This window comes from Temnothorax nylanderi, unplaced genomic scaffold (assembly GCF_030848795.1).
Source record: "Temnothorax nylanderi isolate EJ_2023f unplaced genomic scaffold, tnyl_v1.0 TNYL_tig0224_pilon, whole genome shotgun sequence".
NCBI classification, from domain to species: Eukaryota; Metazoa; Arthropoda; class Insecta; order Hymenoptera; family Formicidae; genus Temnothorax; species Temnothorax nylanderi.
This window is the reverse complement of record NW_027249286.1, coordinates 18165-44724: the sequence shown is the minus strand read 5'-3', so window position 1 is coordinate 44724 and position 26560 is coordinate 18165. Positions and strand designations below refer to the sequence as shown.

The 26560-nt window shown below is 37.1% G+C and overlaps 1 protein-coding gene across 3 annotated transcripts; it reads right to left on the bottom strand.

Moving 5' to 3' along the window:
- Positions 1-212: 212 nt before the first annotated feature.
- On the bottom strand, positions 213-7357 carry Mcad (Medium-chain acyl-CoA dehydrogenase). Of its 3 annotated transcripts, XM_071717747.1 has the most exons (11): positions 7167-7357; positions 6688-6811; positions 6417-6495; positions 2191-2358; positions 1951-2051; positions 1658-1738; positions 1449-1579; positions 1256-1364; positions 1017-1157; positions 654-929; positions 213-519 (listed from the first exon to the last, which is right to left on the bottom strand). In XM_071717747.1, exons 2-11 carry the CDS (start codon positions 6700-6702, stop codon positions 367-369), a joined length of 1254 nt encoding a protein of 417 aa, XP_071573848.1. In that variant the 5' UTR covers positions 6703-6811; positions 7167-7357; the 3' UTR covers positions 213-366. The 3 variants fall into 3 exon arrangements, with proteins under 3 accessions (XP_071573848.1, XP_071573847.1, XP_071573849.1); XM_071717746.1 differs by lacking the exon at positions 7167-7357 and having other exon boundaries at positions 6688-6976; XM_071717748.1 differs by lacking the exons at positions 2191-2358; positions 7167-7357 and having other exon boundaries at positions 6688-6978.
- Between the last annotated feature and the right edge of the window lie 19203 nt (positions 7358-26560).

Genomic DNA, 26560 nt, shown 5'->3' with positions numbered 1-26560 from the left:
TTTCCTGAATTGAGCCGAAAATTTTATGATTTCATCCTCATGAACATTTACATAAAATATTCACAACGCGTACAAATTGTATTTGATATATATATATATATATATATATATATATATATATATATATTTACAATATCAAATAAGTATAAAAATTCCAACGTTTATATTATATTAATGTATAATATAATGTACAAATATATTCTAAGAATATAAACATTGTATATATGTTTATTGTTAAATGTATATATAAATCTTTTTGTATTTTTCTATTATCTTGTAGCTTATAAGAATACACATAAGCTACATAAAAATACTTCAATATAAAAATAATTTTTATGATACAATTCAATTCCGACATACGGTTATTTAATTGCTCTTTTGTTTAGCTTCATCAAACAGAGCGCGCGATATAATCATCCTTTGAATCTGTGCAGTACCTTCATATATCTGATAAATTTTGGCATCTCGCATAAGCTTTTCCACTGGATATTCGGAATTGAAACCCGCACCACCGAAAACCTATTAAAAAAATTGACATGTACGATAAATTGTAAGAAAAATGTGTACTTGAAGAACAAAATATTCTTTTACTAATCGTATAGCTTAATAGAAAAATTATTTGTTAATTTGTTAATTATTGTATTGCAAATCACCTGTACAGCGTCTGTAGCACATTTATTAGCTACATCGGCACCATAACATTTTGCAATACTGGCGAGTGTTGTAGCATTCGGTAATTCTTTATCAGCAGCCCAAGCTGCTTTCATCCATGCTAGTCTAGAAGTCTCAACACCAATAGCCATATCAGCTAACATGAAAGCTATTGCTTGATGTTCCGCTATCGGTCTACCAAACGTTTTACGTTCTAATGCATATTTCGTTGCTTCGTCCAGAGCTCTCTGAGCTAAACCAGTTGACGCTGCTGCAACCTGTAATATAAATGTGAAGATACGTATAAATCTTACACTAAACTTATTCAGCATCTAATAGATGGATCTAATGGATAGAAACATTACCGGAGACCGTGTCCTAGTAAAAGTTTTCATAGCTATCTTAAAACCTTGCCCTTCTCCAAGCAATACATTCTCTTCGGGAATACGAACATCTTCAAATGTTATCATTCGTGTGTCGCTTGCTCTTTGTCCCATATTAATCTCCTTAAGACGTGAAAAGATGGTTAGTAGTGTTAGTACAGATCAGTAAAAATTCAAAATAACATTTAATAGGATGATGACAAAAAACTGTCAGGAATTACCTTACGACCGAGAGTTAAGCCTTCACTATCGCGTTCCACAATAAAGCCTGTAAAAGCTTTATTAGCCGGGGCCTTTGGATCTGGATTTGTTCTCGCTAGAACAAAATACCTACATATTATAAGAAATTATATTAAAAATACAAAATAATACTCTTCAGAAGTTCATACTATATATTGCAGTATGTTAACATACCAGTTGGCAACACCACCATTTGTAATCCACATCTTAGTGCCGTTAAGTATCCACTCTTTTCCTTTCTTCTCAGCTTTAGTTTTAATACCTGCTACATCGGAGCCTGCACTAGGTTCAGTAACACAATATGCCTATAAATAATATCTCATTTATATAACATTAATTTTATATTAAATATAGATAATATATAAGTTTAATTTCAAATTTACCGCAACATGTGGCTCTTCTAAAAGTCTCCCAAGATATTTATTTTGCTGTTCTTTTGTTCCAGCTACGATAACTGGAGTTTGCTGTAAATAAAAAAAGAATTTATATAAATATAGATATAATAGTTATTACATTATATACATATATAGTTATTACATTAAATAAATAAATTAAAATATATAATCTCAAAAAAATTAATTAGATCGAAGAAAAATTAATATTTAATTTGCTGAAAGAACTATCGTTAGAATTTTATGTGATACACGAGCGAGAGACTGTTCGTGATAAAACTTACTCCAAGACCTGTGCCTTCTATTGCAGTTGCTATCCCCGTGCAACCATAAGCCAATTCTTCCGCAACCAAGCATGCATCAAAAATACTCGCTTCCATACCACCTAGAATAAGTTATAATTATTATCAATCTCTCTTATTTTTGTATCAACAATATTATTCTAGTAATATATTATAATATTAGTTTGTATATAAGATACGTATAATAATAAAATTCTAATACACTGCATAAATCAAGCATACCACAATGTTGTGGAATGTGTTTATTTAGAAGACCAATACTCCATGCCTTTTTAATAATGTCCCATGGATATTTCCCAGTTCTATCATACTCTGCAGCTACTGGGATAATTTCTTCCTTGGTAAACTTCCGCGCTAGTTCTTGCATCTCTTTCTGAGTATCAGATAGTTCTAAAATAATGCAATGAGATGATGATAATAATTGTTTTTAAAATGAGATAATATGTGTAATATGCAACTATGCGTAAAATTTCAGTGTTTTGCACATAACTGTAAAAATATTTTCATGTTACAATATTTACGATACTTAGTCAAACATATTAAAACATAGAGTTACGGAAAAATATGGATATAACTCGGAGACGTTTTTCCAGCAACACCAAGTAACATGCGATATGACACGTGTGCTATATTGCATTTACATTGTTGAGTAGGAAATTGCATGTAAGTTGCATGTTACATATTTTCTGGGTTATTAATTTAAATATGATACATATTATTATAAAATTGACTACGTTTACACGGCCCGATTTACGCTGAAGTTATAACTACTGACGTTAAATGTTGTGTAAACGCTCTTTTACAACGAAGTTATTACATCGATATAGTGACTTCGTCGTAAAAGAGCGTTTACATGGCATTTAACGTTAGTAGTTAATAGTTATAATATTGATGTTATAACTTCAGCGTAAATCGGGCTGTATAAACGTAGTCATTATTTGTAAGTATAACTCTTATTTTTATTTGATATATAAAAATAAATATTTTTATATGTAATAACAAAGCTCCTTGCAAAAATTGAACTTAGTACAAGATTTATATTTTCAATCACTGATATAAAAAAATCTATTTAAGATACATGCATATGTCGTAGGCAAAAGGTTATTTTAGGAAAATAGCTTCTGACTAGGCAAATGCTATCTGCCTGGCCAAATAGCTTTCACCATTTATTCTTGCTATTTTCCTAGTCAAATGCTATTTTCCTATTTGACTGAACCGCTGTTAGGCAAATGGTATTCCGCGAAGCATGCATTGGTGCACTTCAGTGACGCGCTTTAAACAGTTAAATACTTTTAAAGCGCGTCACTAATCTATAGACACGCCGAAAGCGTGTCCTAAAATCAGTGAGAAGTTGTCGCGGGGCATGTTCATGGTCGCTACATCTCGTCGGTATGACAGGAATCATAACCTGATTCCTGTCAACTTTAACGATTAATATTTCGCTTCGCGGGGCAGAGCGACACTTTTTTCTGCCAGATTCTTTCGTGCAAAAACGCGTCGAATAAGCCTAATTTTATCGATTTCTGTGCTGGGGTAGCTAAACTGAAGAATTACCCACCAATGCATGCTTCGCGGAATACCATTTGCCTAACAGCGGTTCAGTCAAATAGCATCTGCCTAGGAAAATAACATTTGACTAGGAAAATAGTAAAAATAAATGGTGAAAGCTATTTGGCCAGGCAGATAGCATTTGCCTAGTCAGAAGCTATTTTCCTAAAATAACCATTTGCCTACGACATATCCCACATAGCATGCATATCAAAAAGACGTCCAGAAGATATCCCGAAGATATATTTAGGCGATAGGATATCTTCGGGATATCTTCTGGACGTCTTTTTGATATGCATGCTATGTGGGATATACCATTTTTTTTACAGATCTATAAAAACAAGTATGAGAAAACTTTTCATAGTAATAATAGATATATGTTAATAAAAGATGCATATACAGTGTTGAAAAAGTGGTACCAAATTTTAGGAGTATGTATTAGTAGGGGAGACCGGGGCTAGTTGGTACAATTTCTTTTAAAGATTTTTTTACACGTAACTCATAAATGGAATACAAGCCGCAAAAAAATTTTTCAATAGCCGCATGCTTATACAACACAAAAATTATTTTTTTAACTAAATAGTATAATTAATTTTATTGCACCAATAACAATTATAAGATGACGACATTTGCAACAACCAGCCTCATATACGGGGTAAGGTACGTGTTACAGTACTGGATTGAGTTGTGAAAAAGATCCAGTTTTCAAAGTATAATATATTTAATAAAGAGAAATAACAACATGTAACAATATGTGTTATACTACATTTACATTGTTGAGTGCAAAATTATAATACAGATATAATGTAACTGATGTTCTGTATTGACTGGTTCTGATAAGTAATAAAAGACGTTAACGGTGAAATTTTACATAAGATTAAAATACCATATTTAGATTTTTTGATTATTGTTTAAACAAAAAAATGTTTTAAGAACTTAACATAACTGGAAGTTATTACGTTTAAAGTAAAGATTTTAAAGACGCAATTAGAATTATTATATAATGGCCAGATTTATAAATATAACATTTAATATATTACCGATTTATTTTATTTTCGGCTATACAAAACTAAAAATATTTTTTGTTTGTGAAAATACGATACTCAGCCTAAAATAACTAATTGCAACATTATCGCAATGTTTTTGCGGAAATACTATATTTTTTATGCAATATTATCTTTTGTCACTTTTATAATAATTACCGTGCATCAACTCTCTCCTCTCTCCTCTCTCTCCTCTTGCCCCATATACCAACTAGCCTCGGTCTCCCCTACTCATGAAAACAAATCGAAAAGTCTTAATAAACATTACTCCAAAAACCATTTATTTCCGAGCTATAAAGCATTCGATGTATTATCTGTTCATTTCACGAGTAGGTATACATTGTCCCAGGTAGCATACCTATGTCAAAATGACGTCAAAAACTGGTCATTACTTGTCCAATGATGTTAGATGACCAAATAATATCGAATTTAAAACGTTATTTTATGTTTTATGACGTCTTAATGACGTTATAATTTCAAGATTTTTAATTCATTTTTTAAAATGAATTTTTTGTAAGATAATTGAAAAATATAAGAATGTCAACAGTTGTTACATTACAAAATTGTATTACAAAATTAACTTTTCATAAATATCTGTATATATAAATTGTATTATTATATTTTTTATAAGAGTATTTAACGTGCTTTCAACATCTCTATGTAGGTTGAACATACTCCTAAAATTTGGTGCAACCTTTTTCAACCTGTATAGTTTATTCAACATTTATGCCAAGATATAACAAGATTAAATGTAACTTTTTTATGCAAAAACTAAATAGATATAAATGTGTACTACACATTTAAATTTATCTTACTAAAGAAATTAAATAACTTTGCATAATCTTGTTTACAAAAGGATGAACAAACAATGCGAAACAGTAATCAAATAACGAAATTATACTTTTCTGTTTCCTGATGTATTTAATTCAATTTATTTTACTTATTCGAAATGTGTTTATTTATAATCGTAGTTACATAAGTGAATATTTCTGCAAATATATATATATATATATTTGCACGGATCTCTGCCATCTCTTTAAGATCGTATTTAATTCTTGATTATTTGTCTAAATACTCAGATAGCTAAACCTGCGCGGACAGATTATGAGCAGAGCCTGTAATAAATTTTTGATGTCAGAAAGGTAATAATTTTCATACAGCTCTATTAGAGCTGTTATATTACAGCTCTTATATTATGCTCTATTAGAAATGTTGTCAAACTATTGTCAGAAATGCAATAGAACCTGCTCGCATTGCCTATCAATAGGCTCTGTCTGCACGGTTTCTGCTGCCAATGTGTTGTCTGATTATGTTAGCAGACTCTGCTGACAGAACATAAGTTGAGCGCGGACACAATTGATGTTAATCTGCTGATATATTTTCATTAAATCTGTTACTAATATGTCGATATACTGCTATTATTTTGCTTACTGGGTAACTTCATATACAGCCACTGACAAAATTATTAGGCATCCTTTTTCTTCTGAATATCTTAGAACTGAATGAGTGTATAGCTTTTTGTTGTTTTCATCCTATTGGCCTTGTGAATGGTTCAAACAATTGAGGTACAAAGTATTATCTCTTTTAGGGGAACAGCAATACTATTCAGAAAACTGTTCACTTCGTATTTCGATTTTGATTAATACGGGCACAATTATTTCCATTTCACAAAGCAATTACTAGATTTTTTGTCTGTTCACTGCCTCACAGACAAAAAAGTCTAGGACAAAAACAATACATAAATAGAAAACTCACTCATCCCAAGATATTCAGAAGAAAGAAGGGTGCCTAATAATTTTGTGTCTATGGCTATATATACTCTCTACATATTTGCTAAGATACTATAAATATACCAACCAAAAGTAAGTCCTTGAGCAGATTCCGTAGCTGCTGAAAAGGATCGTACCACTTTTGGATACATTGTTGGGTTAAATACCTGAAAGAAATTAATTTCAAGATATATATGTCAACACACGAATAATTAACTCGAATCATTACAGTACGTCAGTTATTATTTTCTAATTATGAATAGAAGATACAAGATGTACAAAATGTAAAAAAGTTCAATAAATCGTACAACGTGCGATTTCAATAGTCAAATGAATAAAGCGATTTTTTTGTCACTTACCTTCCTGAGCATCATTGTGTCAATGCTTTTTTAAAGTATTAAAACGGAATTGAAAAACGGTAATACGTCCGTCTGTTGTTTTCACTTTACGGCGATGTGGCAGGAATCGATGACAGTGCGAAAACTGTCAAGAAATAATATCAAGATAAAGAGTAGGGATGTTTGTCTCGAGTTTATACAGGTTTAAAGTACAAAGTCCAACAAGAGGAAGAGGAAAGGTTGGGACAAACGGATCATCGAATCCAGGCCGGAATGATGAAAGTAGGGCTGCGTTCGGAAACGTCACCCGGGTACACACGGGTATACTCCCTTCTCCTTCTAAAGCTGCGTTCGAAAACGTCACCGGGGTGCACACGAGTATACTCCCTTCTCTTTCTATCTCAGCGAGTTAGAAGGAGAAGGGAGTATACCCGTGTACACCCGGGTGACGTTTCCGAACGCAGCCTATCTCGCTGAGATAGAAAGAGAAGGGAGTATACTCGTGTGCACTCGGGTGACGTTTCCGAACGCAGCCTAGACTTCTTCTTCTTCTTCTTTTTTTTATTTGGCATCCGATTCCTGAGACGGACTCGATACGGCTATACGAAAGCAGACGAAAGCGAATACAAATATTTTTTCTTCTCAAAGTAAAAAAGTATCGATTGTATGTAACTTTTGGTCATAGACCTTATAGCATAGACTAAGGAAGACATAGGCTGGTATTCATAGTCGAATCTTATATTTAAGACCATGGTGGAAGTAATAATTAAGGTGTGCTCTTGCGCAGGCATTTCTACTGACCAATAAGAGTGCTTGACAAGATTCCGCCATCTGGTATAATTTAAATGGATATTAAAACAAAGACTCGGGCAAGAAAGGGTTTTAATGAAAAATCTTTCGTGTATAATTATAATTCTGGTGAATATATTTAAAAAATATAATAAATATAAACACATAAATATAAATAAACAAATATAAAATACACATAAACATGTATAAGAAACAATAAAAAAATAATAAATATATGGAAAATATAAAAAAAAATAAAATTACTTTTTATTTGTAAATTTTTTTATTTTTCTTTTTTGTTTTATTCTAGCATTTTCTGCCGAAATTTTTTTATTGATTACTCGAAGTCTTATATATGTTCTTGTTCTAATTAAACAAAGTAGAACCTCGCGCGGGATTGTTATATTTTTCATTTTTTTTTCAACCCTATCTGCGATTGCTTCTAATATCGACGGATCCTTCCGTATGAAGGATCCATGGTAATCTTGGAATTCTTGGTTCATTATTTTTCCCACTTTTAATAAGTCTGAAGAAGGACTTATAATTTTCCCTCTAGAGATGTAGTTAATCCAGTCATTTTCTGGATTAACCAACATCTCAGTACGATTACCTAAATTTTTATATTTATTTATAAATTTAAAAGCGGCATAACCCGCGATATATTTTAGGCCTTCTTCTTCTATGACGTCCACAACTTCTAAATTTTCTACTTGGCTCAATAAGTTCAGTTCTTCAGAAGTAGGAGAATAATTAAATGTACTACTACTACTTGGATCTGAAAGAAAAGGTGTGAAGCAAAACATGCATATATATTATATCGGAAAAACACTTTTTGACAATTTCAAATTTCAATTTATTTACAATGATTTCATTCATTTATATGAATGGGACTCGATTGCCCACGTCGCTAATTAATAATACGATCACAATTAATAATTATAATAATTACAAAGTAAGGCAAATTATATATAATTGTAATTCTTTTATAATAGTACATCAGTATGCTTACAATAATGTAATTAAACTACCATTCTAATTTAAAGTACAATTTAATTAGAATAAATATTACATTACCTTAAAGTATCACATTACCTTAAATTATGAATTAATTAGAATGATATATATTATGCTACAAATTTATCTACAATCGTCTTACCATAATCAGAGAGAAACCTGAGAGAGGCCATCCCGGCCTTTTTCGTGTGTTGTGTAGGAATTTGGTATCGCGGGAGGATTATGATACCTCCGCGTATCGGCCTACTACCGATGTAATGACGAGAGGAATCGAGGAATGATTACACACTCTAATTATTGAAGATAGAATAATACTTTATTGCGAGCCACGCAATAGCCACGAGTCTCGATACAAATCTAACGGTCTTCGTAACTCAGTTCTGCCAACCTCGTAACTCTCGACCCCTCTTGCTAGCGCTGGAGAGGGGGCTGACCAATCGGAAGGGAGGCAGATATGCTGCTCCCTACACACTCCCCCCCGAGTGTTAACGAAATAAATAATAAGTAATATTGCACTAAGCAGCTTATGCGTTTGGCCAGGTGCTATTGTACGAGGTTGACAATACCTTAACTTAAAATATATTATACGCTTGAGCGTAATTTGAGCCGGCTTATATCTAATAGTATCACTTTTTCGGTCTTACAATTAAATTACTTTGGTTTAGTTGACGGCGCAAACGTGACAGTCTTACGCGAGTAGGTCTTAAGCGCTGGGTTCGGATTTACATTCTGGTTGAGTATGTTCTCGGAGGTTGTTGGGGGGTCGGCGGGGTCGTCAGGAACAAAATATGCCGGTTTTAATAAATCGACGGACACGCTTTTTGTGTTTCCGTTGATATCAATATTGAATACACGCTCCGAGATGCGCTGCACTACTTTGTGCGGACCAGTATACGGGCGCTCTAACGCCCTTTTAGCCATATTGCGTAAAAATACATGAGTACAATTATATAAATCTTTAAAGTAAAAGGCGCGTTTTTTATGTTTGTGCGCGACGGGAACCGGTCGGACCTGGCGCATATATTCGCGGAATTCTTCGAGAAAATAATTAGGGTTTGGCGTATAATCGTCAGGGAGAAAGAATTCCCCGGGAAGTCGCAAAGTTGTTCCGAACATGAATTCGGCGGGTGACGCATTAGTGTCGGCACGGACGTGTGACCGAAGTCCTAATAGAACGGTGGACAAGGTGCGCGTCCAGCACGCATCGGCATGACACATAATTGCGGCTTTAAGCACCCGGTGCCAACGTTCAATCATGCCGTTTGACGCCGGGTGGTAGGCGGTTGTGCGAATTCGTGCAACCGATTAATGAGAGTAACGCCTCGAATAGGCGGGATTCGAATTGGGCTCCCTGATCCGTAGTTAGTAATCGGGGGGTTCCGTAACGGGAAATCCACGTGTCATAAAATGCTCTAGCAACGGTTTGCGCGGAGATATCTTTAAGGGGAATTGCCTCGGCCCAACGCGAAAATCTGTCGATCATAGTGAGACAATAAGAGTAACCCTCAGAAGGAGGCAATGGGCCGATGATGTCAATGTGCACCTGATCAAATCGCCCGTCGGGAGCAGTAAAGTGCTCAGGAATTAGTTTTACGTGACGAGAGATTTTCGCTTGTTGACATTCGATACAGTTTTTACACCATTTAGCGATATCGCGGTGCATGTCAGGCCAGACATAACGCTGTCGGATAGTGCGATCCGTAATTTTGCCACTAGGATGGGCTGGGTTGTGAAACATTTGAAATACTTTAACGCGGAGACTATCGGGGACATATGGCCGAATAGCTTCGCCCGAGATTTCGCAATATACAGTTGTGTGATCTGGGCCCCACTGAATTTTCTTCAATTTCAACGGGTGATCGGGGGCGTTAGCGATCAACATAAGTTGCTCGTCGTTCTTTTGCAGTTCGGCAAGCTCGATAAGATTGAATTCTACCGGTAAACGTAAGGAATCGATCCGCGAAAGCGAATCCGCGACAACATTTTGTGAACCAGCGACATGTTCGATATGCGTTGTGAACTGCGCGATATATGACAATTGGCGTTGCTGTCGCGGAGATGCCTTGTCAGATCGTTGCATAAACACGTACATGAGTGGTTTATGATCGGTTATAATTTTGAACTCGCGTCCTTCTACGAAATAACGAAAGTATTTAACGGCTTCAAAGATTGCCGTGAGTTCGCGGTCATAAGCGCTATACCGAGTTTGCGCGGGGGAGAATTTATGCGAAAAAAATGCTAGGGGCTCCCAAGTATCCCGTTTTTTCTGTTCAAGAACTGCCCCCATGGCGAAATCAGAGGCATCCGCGACGATACGGAGTTCCGCGCCAATATGGGGGTGCACCAGCATTGTGGCGTTAGCAAGGCCATTTTTGGTCTTTTCAAACGCTTCGCTTAATTCGTCGGACCATACGATTACGCGCTTATCATTTTTACGCGAGTCGACTAGTAATGAGTTTAGTGGTGCTTGTGCTTCTGCCGCGCGAGGGATGTTGCGACGGTAAAAATTTATCATGCCGAGAAAACGGCGTAGATCGGCGATGGTTTTGGGTTTCGGAAATTTGGTAATCGCCTCAACTTTTTCTGGGATGGGGCTGATTCCTTTACCATTTATTATATACCCGAGAAACTTTAGTTCTTGTACACCGAACACGCATTTTTCAACATTAAGGCGGAGGTGAAACTCTTTAAGCCTCTGGAATACAATGCGTAAATGTTTAGCGTGCTCCTCTGGAGAAGAGGAAGCGATTAGGATATCATCCATATAAATGAAAACAAAATCTAGATCGCCTAAGGCGCGATTTATATAACGTTGGAAGGATTGACCGGCATTACGAAGGCCGAAGGTCATAAATAAGTATTCGAATAACCCGAAAGGAGTTATGATAGCTGTTTTCTCAATGTCCTCGGGGGCCATTGGAATTTGATTATATGCTTTATGTAAGTCAAGGGATGAAAAAATCGTTTTACCGTGTAAATTGACGGAGCAGTCATGCAGGTGGGGGGTGGGGTATCTATCAGGTCGCGTGATTGCATTTACACCGCGATAATCGCCGCACACCCGCCAGGTGCCGTCTTTTTTACGGACTAAATGAATGGGACTGGCCCATGGACTGCTAGAGGGGCGGCAAATGCCCGCTTCGACTAGAGCTCTGATCTCGGCCTTTGCGGCCTTAAGTTTATCAGGAGGAAGGCGCCTGGCACGCTCGGCGACTGGAGGACCGGTGGTGATAATATGATGAAACACGTCACATTTGGACGGCGGGGCGAGGGGAAGGGCTCCTGTTATTTGTGGAAAATCCGCGAGTATTTTGGAAAATTCAGAGGAAGGATTTATCGTGTTAATCGAATGTACCGGAGCCGGTTTTTTAATCGCGAGGGTATATAATTTAGTAGTGGAATCTGTTAGACGTCGTCGCTTTAAATCCACTATTAACCCGTAGTGCGATAGTAGGTCAGCGCCAATGATGGGGTACGGGACTGCGGCGATGCAAAAATTCCATCGAATTGGCCGTCTTAAACCGAGGTCAAGTTCGCGTAGCGATTCCCCAAACGTGTCGATGCGCGTATCGTTTGCCGCAAAGAGCTTTAATTCGGAGGGTTTTCCTTTGATCCCATTAACGGCGGGTACCAGGGAAATATCCGCGCCTGTATCGACAAGAAACATTTGGCCGCTGATACGATCACGGACATGGAGACGGTTAAAAGTTTGATGGCCCTTGCCGACCGTCTCCGAACGGGGAGGCGAGCTTAGTTTTTTTGACTTTTCCAAGCCTCATATTTTGAGCACCACGTTCGACACGAGGTCGGATTATCAGGGTATTTGGTATGAGCCGGACAGAGCGCGGGTGTAATCGCCTTACTTGGCGAGGTTGAAGCTCTGCGCCTGCGGGAATTGGATCGCGAACGCGAATTTTGTGTCCCTTCCAACTTTTCGATCCTATTAATTAATGCGGCCATATTGGCGATAAGTTGCTGAATCTCGGTCTTTGCGGGAGGGGGTGTATTCCCCTTAGACACGGCGGACGCGTAAGACTCGTTTCCGAGAGCGCTCTCAGCCATTCGGTCGGCGGCCTCGGCTATACGGTTGAGGTCGGTAACTCCCGTGGCTACTAGGATCGCGCGGTGTTCGCATGGTAAATGGTCTAAAAAAATTGATTTTATTACATTATCATCTATGTTTCCGTCATTAAGACCGCGCAATCGACTGAGAATTAATGAAGGTTTTCCGTCGGTCCCGACCTGTCCTCTTAAAAGTTTTCGCAATTTTGTTTCGTCTGAAGGCGCGTATGTCGAGATTATTCGAGCTTTAACTTGTTCGTAGATATCCGCTGGGGGAGGGACTAAAGTAATTATGTCCCTAACGCAGCCTAATACTTCGACATCAAGTGCAGCGAGGACGGTATCAGCTTTGGTGGACTCTACAGTGATCCGTGCATTTCTCATGGAAACTTCGGCCTGGATAAACCACAATGCTGGGTCGACTTGAGAAAACGGAGGAATTTTGGGAACCCTGTAATTATCTATACGCGGAATTTGGATATTATTATCGATCGCGTCTGAGATAGTTGTGTTAGGGCCCTGGGCGTTCAGCTGAGCTCGTAATTGCGCGAGCTGAGCTTCAGCTGCCTCCGCGCGGGCTTGGGCTGCTGTAAGAGCCGCGTCCGACATAGTTTTAAAAATATTGAAGGCTATTAGCAAAACAAAAGCGATAAACAGCATAAATAGCATGAGCGTTAAACGATATGAACGACACGAGCGTTTACGACACGAGCGTTATACGACACAAGCATTATACGACACGAGCGTTATACGACACGAGCGTTAAACAATATAAACGACAGCGCGCGACGGACTACTATTTTATTTCTAAATTACTGTAGTCTGGTAACGGTGGGTAGAATCCGAAGCCCCGGTGACGATGGGACCCAAGGCGCCGGAGACGTTGGCTTCACGCATTTATGTCTCAACGACGACGGAATCCAAGGCGCCGGTGTCGTTGGCTTCACGCAATTACGGCGAATCAGGCGACGGCGGAGAAGGGCCGGTCGCACGCCAGGAGATGATCGTGGTAAGGCGGTAACGGCGGCGGCAAAGAAGGACCGGTTGCACACCAGGGGATGGTCGTGGCAAGACGGTAACACCGCTGTAGCCACCCGGGCGCCGGTGGGGTCTCACGTACCCGCCTCGTGCCTCGTGCAAAAAAGCGCGGCAAAAATGGCCGCCCGAATATTTTTTCGGCGCGGTAAAGCTGGCTGGCCGCAGCGCGGGCAAGTAACAGCCAAGGACGCGGGCACAGGGATGTACCTTGTTGCTGCGGGTAATTCGATCCGCGATTTCTGCGTCCGTTCCTCGGGGAAGGCTGGTCCACCGAGGATTTATCTCTGACTCGGGCTTCCGGTAGCGACTTGTACACGACCGTTGCGTGTTTTTTAGTCGGGGTCACCAATGTAGGAATTTGGTATCGCGGGAGGATTATGATACCTCCGCGTATCGGCCTACTACCGATGTAATGACGAGAGGAATCGAGGAATGATTACACACTCTAATTATTGAAGATAGAATAATACTTTATTGCGAGCCACGCAATAGCCACGAGTCTCGATACAAATCTAACGGTCTTCGTAACTCAGTTCTGCCAACCTCGTAACTCTCGACCCCTCTTGCTAGCGCTGGAGAGGGGGCTGACCAATCGGAAGGGAGGCAGATATGCTGCTCCCTACAGTTGCATTTTCCGACGCGCCGCCTGAGAAAGTGCAACTCAACTACGTCGTTTCGCTCGGTAACCGCATATGGTTTGCGTCCGTGCTAATGGTTCGTGTCCGAACTAGCCAGCTGGAGGGGATCTGCTGGCCGCGGCGGCCGCGCTCGGCCGGCCCTGCGCTCGGCAAGCTTCGAGCGAGGAGAGAAGGACAGATATACGATCTGCTGTCTCCTTCTCTCTTGAGCAGTGACGTCGCCGGCGTTGCCGCTAGCACGCGCCGGCTATACCACGATGCCACGCATTTCGGGTATCGCGTACGGTGTCTCGCCGAGTGCCAAGTCTCGAGTTGGCAAATCGACGATGCGCTACGTTACATTTATAAATATTTATTTAATTATATTTACAATTTTTATATTTATACCTTTTAAATATATGTATATATGTATGTATATATAGATATATAATTTATATATATAAAAATTGTAAATAAAATGAAATAAATATTTATTAACATAAAAATTAAAATTTGTTAACGTAATATATAGAAATCCTGATTTTTAGATTACTATTTTCATTAATTCAGGAAGGAAAAGATTTTTAGGAGTCAGAGGAACAGCTACGCATAAATAAAATATATTATATATTAATTGTTATTTTATTTAAAAGTAAATAAAAAAAAGTATATGTATTATATAAAAGTTATTTTATTTGGGATAATAGTAAATGTTAATTCCCGAGATTTTTTTTTCTTCTCCAGCTCTGCCTCTGCCTCTTCCTCTTCCTCTACCTCTGCCTCTTCCTCGACCTCTACCTCTCCCTCGCATCGCGGTGTAAACGGCCCGCACCAACGAGCTCAACGTTTCAGGCTGTAACAAAAAGTAAACATTTTAAGTAAAATGCCATATTTTCGTGTACCTATATATACGTAAATAAAGGGCATAGGGGCACGGAGAAAAAGTTACGGTTGCTACAACAGAATAATAATGTTAATTTTCGCCCATCCATACAAAAGGGTTATGGAAACCATAGTACTCTGGAAGTGACCTATATGGTTGCCCTAACCTTAGTGAGGGTAGCTACTATATGGATGTTGCAACCATAATATATGGATGTTACAACCATAATGAACAAATATTCACCCGACAAAAAAAATTATTTATTTCGAAATTTTATTACTATTTTTTAACTAAATTTGTTTCTTAAGATGCAGTCTATGATTATAAATATTTTCTCGTATTTGAAAAAAACACTTACCTTGGTGGGATTCGAACTCGGGACCTCTGGATCGTGAGCAAACTGCCTTACGTGGTAGACTACTTCTTAATTTAATGTAAGAGTGTTATATATAGTCTACATATGTACCAGCGCAAATATATAATTTTTCAAAAATCATCTTAAGAAACAAATTCAGTTTAAAAAGAGTAATAAAATTTTGAATTGGATATATGATATAATATTTCTTAATGTCGGGTGAATGTCAGAAACCAGTGTCGGCTCATTACGAAATTTTGTGTTTGTAAATATATTTATGAAAAAAGTATATTTATAAAGTTAAAACATCCTTATCAAATCCACTTTATTCTATGCAGAAATTCTTTTGCGCGCGCAATGGAACTAAACTCTCAATCATGCAGTGATTCAGTGCTGTACCGTGCAGCTATATCTTATGGATCTCTCAACCATAATACTTGTGCTGCAGACCACATAAGAGAGATAGCAATAATCCTTTGGTTGAGGCAACCATATACGAGGGTATTGTAACCGAATATCACGTATCGTAAGAACTACGGTTATGAAAACTGTATAAATGAGCATATCTTAACAGCTACATTCAATGTAATATCAATTTAACTTGAATTCACATACATTTCTTTTTCAATCATAGAGAATGTTGTTGTAACAACCGTAGCAATTTTCTCCGTGGGGATAAGCATGGTGAAATTGCCCCGGGCGAATATTTAATTGCCACTTCGAGGATATGTAGGTATTGATAAAAGACAATGACCCTCAAAAAATCAGACGTCTAACTCAACGGGTTTTCGAGTAAAAAAATACTTAAAAATAAAAAAAAATTTTTTCTCGGGAACGGCTTGATCGATTTTGATAAAATTTTAATATGTTATAGGGACATATAAAGACTTTCTTGAGACAGAATAACAACCGTATAGAGTTTCATTATCCAGTAAAATAATTGTTTTTTTTCCAAAAATCATTTTTTTAAGGATGATATGATTTGAGCAAAATTATAAAATTATTTTTTTTAGAAGCTTTATAGGGGAGACCGGGGCTAAACAGTCCGTTTTTTTACGGTGCCGATTTTTAACAACAAAATAAATAATTGTAGTTAAATGTGGTATACCACTGTAAAGAGTGAACCTTTAGCTACAAAATTTATATAGGAAATTTTTGTCTACGTCGCTTTGTTTAACCGGTATAGAGCAAAAACGACAACGGTGGAAAAATTGAAATCTCAAAAATGCCGGGGTATAACAGTCTGCACTGCATTTTCAATACATATACGTACATCTAATTCTAAAAAATAATAGGATACATGCAATAATTGTTTTTTAAGAGAAAAATATAAAAATTTATTTAAAATTTTTATGCAAAACATTATTAAAAAATAGTTACGAGGGTTAGACCTCTTTCCGCAGAAGTCACTCGCCCGACTTGTTTCACTCCTCGACGTCCGATGACTCTATTCGGTGTCTGAACGGTTGTAATTCCCGTCTCATCCATATTTCATATGCAGTGAGACCGAAAATGCCTTGGAAATGCACCCGGACTGCTTACTGACCGATTAGCCCCAAACACAAGTTTCAGGTTTGATCGCCCACGAAATATTAGACATCAACGATAATGAAAAAACTACACTGGATTCGTATTCAGCATGCATTACTCTTTATAATCACGTACCTCGAGATTTGGAGAGCAAATATTATTGCAGATATTACAAAATTTCCACGCGCAGAAAATGTAACTTTCACCTTTCGAAAATACGTTTGCCCTCGTAAAAATCATAACACGGCAGGTAACCTGCCGAAACTCCGTTGGTCACATGGGTACTACCCATACAGCACAAAATGTTTTTTAAATATTTTTAAAATATTTTTTAGGAAGATTAAAATAATTTAAAATAATTTACAAAAATATTTTTAGAATGTTTCTATGTCCGTCAGATCATGTCAGAAAAATATTTTCAAAAATATTTTTAAAAGATGGCAAATAAATATATTCAATAATATTTGTAAAATCTTTTAAAAATATTGTTTTAAAAAATAAAATATGTTTATAATAATTTTAAAAATGCTTTAAAAATGACATAAATATGAGTCATTTAAAGGTATGTATATGCCGTTATGCTTTTGTGAATTAAGAATTTTAGAAAAACAAAAAAAAAGAAAATACATTTATTATATATATGTCGTGTGTGCATACAGCCGCGCGGTCACCCATCCGAGTCAGTACCGCACCTAAACGTCGCTTGACATCGATGATCGAACGGACTAGTGGTGATCCTTTGATTCTGACGCTTCCTTGTTGCTTATACTCCTATATAACATATCTTTATAGTGTTCAAAAATTGTGTAATGATAATAACCGGTAAATATTAAAAATAATAACGCAATTACAATTAATGTACAATAATTATTAATATGAAATTCGTATATTTAACATAATATAATATTAATATAATAACGTTAACAACATGCATGATAACGCCTAAAGACGCTACCTGACAAAATAAAGAATTTATTTAATGAATTGAATCAAAGTTGAAAAATAATATAATTAGGAATTAAATTTAAAGGAACATAAATCTAAAAAAAATCTATTCTTTATGTATGTGTGTGCATATATGTTCACGGAGTAAGTTATAGTACTATATTTTCAATTATTCTTATAATATTTCTGCAATGTTGTTCTAATATTTCAACGAAATGTTGCAATTGTCTTTACAACATTACATTGCAACTTGTAACGTTTCTGCAATGTCTTGCTTCTATGCTGTATGGGTCTGTTTTAATTAAAAAAAACTCAAAAAATGAAAATAAAATTGTCGTGTACCAAATTTGGTCTTAAAATGACGTCTAATTCATGTCCTTTTCATGACGTCATACTTTCATATCCACAATAGGACGCCAAATACACGTCATATAAAGGACATATGACGTCGTGGACGAAATATGACCTTAAATTGACGTCAATAAGACCATGTGTGCTACCTGGAATATTTACATGGGAAGTATATATATATATATATATATATATATATATATATAAGTCACGTCCGTCTGTCTGTCTGTCTGTATGTACGCGAACTACTCATTCGTTAGTGGACCAAATTTTTACCAAAAGTATATGAAATAGGGGTAGAATTTTCCGGGGATGAAAATGTCGTGGTTAATTTTTCGTTACCGATCTTTTTGGAAACCGGTTCCGAAATTTTTTCAAATTTTATATAATTTTTCTAATTTTTTGGGAAATAATTGACCGAATCTCATTCGTTAGTGGATCGAATTTTTACCAAAAATATATGAAGTAGGGGTAGAATTTCCCGGGGAGTGCCATAAAGTGTATAGTTTTTTGTTACCGATTTTTTGGAAACCGGTTTTTCGAGGATGGGTTTAATTGCCATCATTTAATTCCCATACAAATTTATATAAAATAGATATTAGATATCAAATAGGCATGATGTCTTTCACATACATGTTTTTCTCTCTTCTACGAACATTATATTTTTTATCATACTTTCTTTTTAAAATTCTCCAAAAATATCTACGACTTTTTTTTCTATTTTAAAACTTCTTTATATACCACATTAGTGGTTCTCCCCTCAGGCTCAATTTAATTTTTGAGATTGCTCGCTCGCATCTTTGTACAGCGACCGTTCAAGAAAAACAACTCGAAAAAGAGATTGAATTTTGAATGTGAGAAGCCGATTAGCTTGAAACTTGGTGACATTTATGAGTATATGTTCGGCTCAGAAGTTCGAGCCGATATTTTTCTTTTTTCTCTTAACTTTCTCTCTCTCTCTCTCTCTCTCTCTCTCTCTCTCTCTCTCTCTCTCTCTCTCTCTCTCTCTCTCTCTCTCTCTCTCTCTCTCTCTCTCTCTTTCTCTCTCTTTTTTAATATCATTTTCTATCTTTTATTCTGTCATTTCTCTTTCTCTTTCTCTCTCTTATTCTCTTTCTATAAAATTCAAATTTACTTACATTATGCTCCTGTGAAGTGCATGCATTTTCGCTATTTCCTTCGACCTCTGTAGGCATTTTAAACGATATTGTATACACTATTTACTATTATATTCGAAGAAATATGCAGGACAGCTCCAAAAACAATTGAAGATGTAGTACGCGTATAATATGAATATTGGTGATAAAAAGTTACCATGGTGATGGAATAAATGTATTTAAATATTTATTAAATGTAATAAATGTGTTTAAATATTTGTAATAAATATTTTTACATTAATAAATAAATTTTTATTACATTTTTTTATGTATAAAAAAATATTTTTTAGATATATGTTATATAAAAAATACATTATATAAAAAGGCTGCTGTGCGCTGATACAGAGCAGCTGTGCGCCTGTATGAAAAAGGGTGCTGTGCGCCTTTAAAAAACGGCTGCTGTGCGCCGACAAAGGGCTGCTGTGCGCCTGTAAAAAAACGGCTACTATCCGTCGATACAGAGTTGCTGTGCGCCTGTAAAAAAACGGCTATTATCCGCCGATACAGAGCTGCTGTGCGCCTGTAAAAAAGGCTGCTGTGCGCCTATATAAAGAATTAATAAAACAGAATAAGCAAGAGAAAGAAAAGATCTATTAAGAAAATCGATCTATTAATGTAAATAAGTAGTTCGCGGTCAGACAGACTAACAAACGGTACTTAGATATATAGATTATATCTATAGATAATTATTTATTCTGATGTATTTATTCTGATTGCTCTTTGAGCAATATTATTGTTTTAAAATAAAATAATTTCTTTTTTAAATATCTAATCTATATATAAAGAATAATTATTATATATTTGAAAACTATTATATTTGAAAAATAATTGTATTGTTATTTATTTACGTATTGTTATATAATATTTCGTATAAATACTTATGTATACGGTACGACGTAAATAATTATGCCTCAAAAGAGAAAATATCGAAATTTGACTAAAGTGAGTCGCGAAAGTAAGCGCTTACGACAAATGCGCAAAATTGAAAGTTCGGAGGAAAGGTCTCAACGACTTGAAGCTAATGCTCAAAGAAATTCTCAGCATAGGGGGAATAAAAATAACGACGCAAGGACTCAACGACTCGAAGCTGATGCTCAGAGACATGCTCAGCAGAGGGTCAATGAAAATGATGACGCAAGGACTCAACGACTCGAAGCTGATGCTCAGAGACATGCTCAGCAGAGGGTCAATGAAAATGATGACGCAAGGAATCAACGACTCGAAGCTGATGCTCAGAGACATGCTCAGCAGAGGGTCAATGAAAATGATGACGCAAGGACTCAACGACTCAAAGCTGATGTCCAGAGACATGCTCAGGGAAGGCACCAAGCTAGACAATTAAATCATCATATTGCGCTAATTTCCAAGGGACATGAAATAAATGTGCCAGTTTATACACTTGGTCAAATGAATGTAGAATGTCAATTTTGCAAATCGTTAAACTTTGCATGTGAAAAATCTAAAGATGGAAAATTTACATATTGTTGCCAAAAGGGCAAGCTTAAATTAAAACCAATAAATTGTCCTGATTTTATTACAGAATTATACATGGGAAATAATTATGCATCAAAAAATTTCCTTAGTAATATTCGTTCATATAACAGCGCTTTAGCTATGGCTTCCATGGGTGCCCCGGGAAATAGAAATCCATTGGATGTTGTGAACAATGCTCCTTATTGTTTGAAAATTCATGGGCAATATCATCATTTGACCTCGATGGCAATGCGCCCAGCGGATGGGCAAGTTCCGCGATTTGCACAACTTTACTTTTTAGATACAGAAGAAGCTGTAAATTATAGAATGAATAACAAAGCTAATCAAGAATGTGATCCAGAAATAATGAAAGATTTGTCATGTTTTATGGTTCAATGTAATGAATTTGCAAAAACTTTCAAGATGATGCGTCAAGTTGAAAAAGATCTGAATCCAATAGGCAATAAAACAATAAATTTAATGTTGTCATTTAGAAAAGATCCTCAACATGATCAAAGAAGATACAATGCTCCACAAGCTAATGAAATAGCTGTGGTCTTTCAGAATGTAGATGGTGAACCTCCATTTGAAAGAGACATTAGGATTTATAATAAAAATTCGAACGATGTACAACAAATATCAATTTTGGACAAAAGATGTGACCCAATGTGTTATCCATTGTTATATCCATATGGTAACGATGGATGGCATTCAGAACTTAAATCAGATAATCCTAAATATCCAGGATTTAAGATAAGTCAAATGGATTATTATGCTCATCTGCTGGCACCAAGAGTCGAATTTAGCCAATTTAAAAGGGCAGGAAAATTGAGATGTCAATTTATACTTGATGCATATAGCATCGCATTTTCCGGGGAGTGTTATAGAGTGTATAGTTTTTCGCTACCGATCTTTTTGGGAACCGGTATCCGAAATTTTTCCAATTTTTCGGGAAATAATTGACCGAATCTTAAAGAATTGTATATAAAACAGGCGTAGAATTTTCCGGGGAGTGCCATAAAGTGTATAATTTTTCGTTACCGATTTTTTGGAAAACCGGTATCAGAAATTTTTTCAATTTTTCGGGAAATAATTGATCGAATCTTAAAGAATTGTATATAAAACAGGGGTAGAATTTCCCGGGGAGTGCTATAAACTGTATAGTTTTTCGTTACCGATCTTTTTGGGAATCGGTATCCGAACTGATAAAGGAATTTTTTTCGATTATGGATATTGAAACACAAATAAAGTCGTTTGAAGAAAAACGACTCCCGGGCGAAGCCCGGGTAACCAGCTAGTATATATATATACACACAATTTCTGTAACTTGTGACGTTGCAGTTTCGCTGCATCGTTGCAGCGCCCCGCCGCCGTCACAAGGCGCGGGTTTCGCGACCTTTTTCACGCCCGAGGACGGTTCAACGAATCGATGCGAGATCTCCAGGGGCATATTGTAATCGCGTTGCATATTCTGATCCTTTTTGTTTTATTTTGTATCATTTGCGTGGCGCCTCACCGAGCCGAAGACCGGAGTTTCCTGAGAGGATGCAGAGGATCGCGGAAAACGGAGTCGACGAGAAAGATAACGGCGAGAGATCGGACGACGGCAAGCGGATCGAAGCGACTCGCGGGCCGCCGAGAGCGACGGAGCGCAGGAAAACACGCGCGCGGCGCGTGACACAGCGGCGGGCGGACCCATAATGGCAGGGCCCCGGGACGCCGGGGCTAAATCCGCTAATCTGCCCTCCTCACACTGCTGACCGGATTCCGGGATAGGTGGCCACCATTCCCGAACCGAAAAGGAGGAATACGGAGGCAGACACGTCCCGTCCGCCGCCGGGAAGAATCCCGGAAAAAATTGCCGCGCGAGCGAAGGGCCGTTGAGCGCCCTGCGGAAAGCCGTAATTCACGGCCCTACGCACGAATCCGCCGCGAGCCTGCGAGCTCACCCCTCATTGGTCCGCGCTCCAACGTCGCGGGCCGCGTACGCCCGGGGTGGGGTGCGCTATCGATTCCGCCATCGAGCGAAATTTCGGGAGCATTCGTAAATCGTCCTCGATAACCGACGCACGTCAAAGGCCAAGTCGCGATATTCTCTGCGCGTTAGGTCGCATTTTGGGAGCTGAGTACGACGTCCGGCTGCTCTCTTTCGACCCTTGGGACGACGGCGAGGACCCTCGGGAGAGAATCTGCCTACGGTGAGGTTGCCTCGGTAACGTTTTATGTAAAGCCACGACACCGCTCCCCGGGTCGCGCTCTCGCTCGGGAAAATTCGCGATAATTAGCGTATTCGCCGACAAGGCGTATTTAGCGATCGATAGCGAGAGCGAGGGGCACCGGAATGGTCTCGTGGCCGTGGGATCGCGATCGAAATCTACGAACCTCTGGAGATCGCGGCAGGCGCGTCGATGACGACGTCGATATCGCGAATACGCCATTTCTCGCGCCCTTCACGTTCACGACCGCGTGTCTCGTTATGCGTAGTATTTCGCCCGGTCGAATCTTAGATTTTGCACGCGATATTAATGGCGTCAGAGGGATATTCGCGTTGGTTTAATTGCGTTACTTACGATTCGCGTTCGGGCATTTAGACTATCCTCGCGATATCGGCTGCGTTGAGATATTATTCGCGGTAGGATGTGGTTCGCCTTAAGATACCATCCGCGTCGACCTAAGGTTGCGTCTCGTTATTACTCGCGGTAATTCCGTAATCTTTCTCGCGTTAATTCGAGTATTTCGCGTTAGGCCGAGTGTCTCGGCGCATCATTTTTCGCGTTGGACGATTGCTGACGATCGCGGGTGTTGCGTTCGATCAGAATCACTTGCGTATTCTCAGTTTCTTGCGTTAGGATAAATCGGTCATTTCGCGTTAGTTATAGTATTGGTCGCGGTAATCCCGTATATTTTCTCGCGTTAGTTTAGTATTTCGCGTTACGTCAAGCGCCCCGGCGCCTTATTCTTCGCGTGAGGATATCCCTGGCGATATCACATGTTGCGTTCGTTCCTTCTTGCGTTGGGACATTACTCGCGTCGCGTTCGTTGCGTTAGTTTAAGATTATTCTTTGCGTTAGTTTAAGATTACTCTTTGCGTTAGTCTAAGATTATTCCCTGCGTTAGATTGAGATTATTACTTGCGTTAGAGTAAGATCCTTATGGCGACAGAATCCCGGCACGGGTTTGGGAACTTGCGTTCACGCGCTCCAAGCGTGGCGCATTATCATTTCGCGGTATTTCGCGCTATTATTTCGCGTTTATTTCCGTTATGTCGTAGTCAGTCGTAATTTGTACCGATATTCTATGTTATTTGTCCGCGAACTTGTCTACTATTATTAGCTGTGAAATTATATGATCTCGATGATTTTGTAAGTTTAGTTTTCCTCACACGTTCTCTTGCTGCGCCTTCCGCGCGTTTACTGAGTTAACGTAATTTTCCGTTTATTTCTGGCGTCCGCGTTATCATATTTTGTATTCGAAATTTGACGCCCGCGTTATCTACCACCTGCTATTTGCTTTTGCAGAAATTTCTACCGAATAAATGTTATCTTTTATCTGTTAACCGCTTGAGTTCGTGATCTTGATTATTTTGCGTCACCCCGCCGAATACCGCGCTGCCCTTCATCAACCCCGCCCTGCTATTAGGTCGAGCTAGCAATTCCCTCGCACACCGACTCATTTCGTTTTGCGTCTCGTTTTTGGTTTCTCGCGATTTCGCGGACGCGAATTTACGCGTCTGGCGCCCAACATTAGAATCTTTTCGTGGAGTGTCGGAGGTGCGAGAGAATCACCGGGGAGGCCTACCATCCTGCTCTCCTTTCCCCTTTTGATCCGGCACACGTCCCGGACCGCTTCGGGAGTGAAAAAGTCGTGACAAACTTTTAAAGTAAATATCTCAGAAACGGGTCGGACAATCGATCGCAAATTTAACACAGGTTTTTGGGATATATAAGTGCACAATATCTGCAAATTTCAGCTTTATCCCTTTATTTTGACATAAGCGACATACATCTTTAATTAAGAATATTTCATAATATTTCAAAAATATTTTTAAAAATATTTGAAAAAAGATTATAAAACCAATAAAAAATAAAAATATTTTTTAAACATTTTGAAACAAGATTATAATACAATAAATATGTAGATTCAAATTAATATTTTAAAAATACATTTCAAATATTTAAGAAAATTTTATCTGGGTGATAAAAAAGAACGTTTTTAAAAATATTTTTAAAAGATTCTGAAAATATTCTTAAAAATGTTACCACAAAAGGTTTTTAAACCATTTTAAAATATTCCTAAAACCATTTTAAAATGTTTCTCGCAATATTTTTATAGAAATATTTAGAAATATTTTTTGAAAACATTTTGTGCTGTATGGGTATAAGCAGCGTTTACAATGTTAATAGCAAGTTCGCACAATATATAGGTTCCGAGATATTTGATTAGACGTATTTACCCCGTAGACGTTTTAGCCCCGGTCTCCCCTACTCTCTTATATAAAATATATTTTTTTCGATTGATTCGAAATGGTGCGCCGTACTGAAAAAAAAATAAAAACTATTTTATACCATGAATTTTCCGGTTTTTGATACTTAAAAAAATAAAAACTATTTTATACTATGAATTTTCCAGTTTTTGATATTTATTGGTCGTTATTTTATAATAACAATCTATATATTATAGATTTGTGCGAAAAAAAATCCAAATTATTTTACTAAAATCAGTAAAATAATTTTTAAATCAATTTATTAATTTTTATTATTTAAAAAAACAAACAATGACGGTTTTTTTTATAATTAACTATTAATTAATTAATTAATCTACGTGTTTATCAAAATATCATCAGAAACTTTGCATTTGTCTCCATCAATACCAACAAAAATAATTACATGTCGATAAAATTAAAAATAACATAATAAAGCATATATTGCAATTGCACATTGATTTTCAGTCTTCATCACTGTCTTCTTCGATCACTGTATTGGTTTGATCGTGATCCAAGTGATTCCAGAAAAGACTGTAAAAGAATTAAAGATTTTATTCACTGGTTCTTATCAATTTAAGCAGGCAATTTCATACCTGGCGGAAATGATTGATGAATCAGGGAATTTAAATATTTAATACGTTAAAGATAAAACTAATATCTTAAAAGTGTTAGTTCAGTCACGTCATATGAGCAGAAAGCAATATAGATGTTTCATAGAATACAAACCGAATATACTATAGGGTGCAAAGAAATATCTAGGTATAGATGCGAATGTGCAAATGGACGAAGGACTGTTGGCTGCTGTTCACACATTGCAGCAATTATTTATTACTTAACATGTGGAAGATATTTATCAAGGATTCCAAAACCAGCTGAATATCTGAATAAACTATTTGATCACGATCAAACCAATACAGTGATCGAAGAAGACAGTGATGAAGACTGAAAATCAATGTGCAATTGCAATATATGCTTTATTATGTTATTTTTAATTTTATCGACATGTAATTATTTTTGTTGGTATTGATGGAGACAAATGCAAAGTTTCTGATGATATTTTAATAAACACGTAGATTAATTAATTAATAAATAGTTAATTATAAAAAAACCGTCATTGTTTGTTTTTTTAAATAATAAAAATTAATAAATTGATCTTAAAATTATTTTACCGATTTTAGTAAAATAATTTGGATTTTT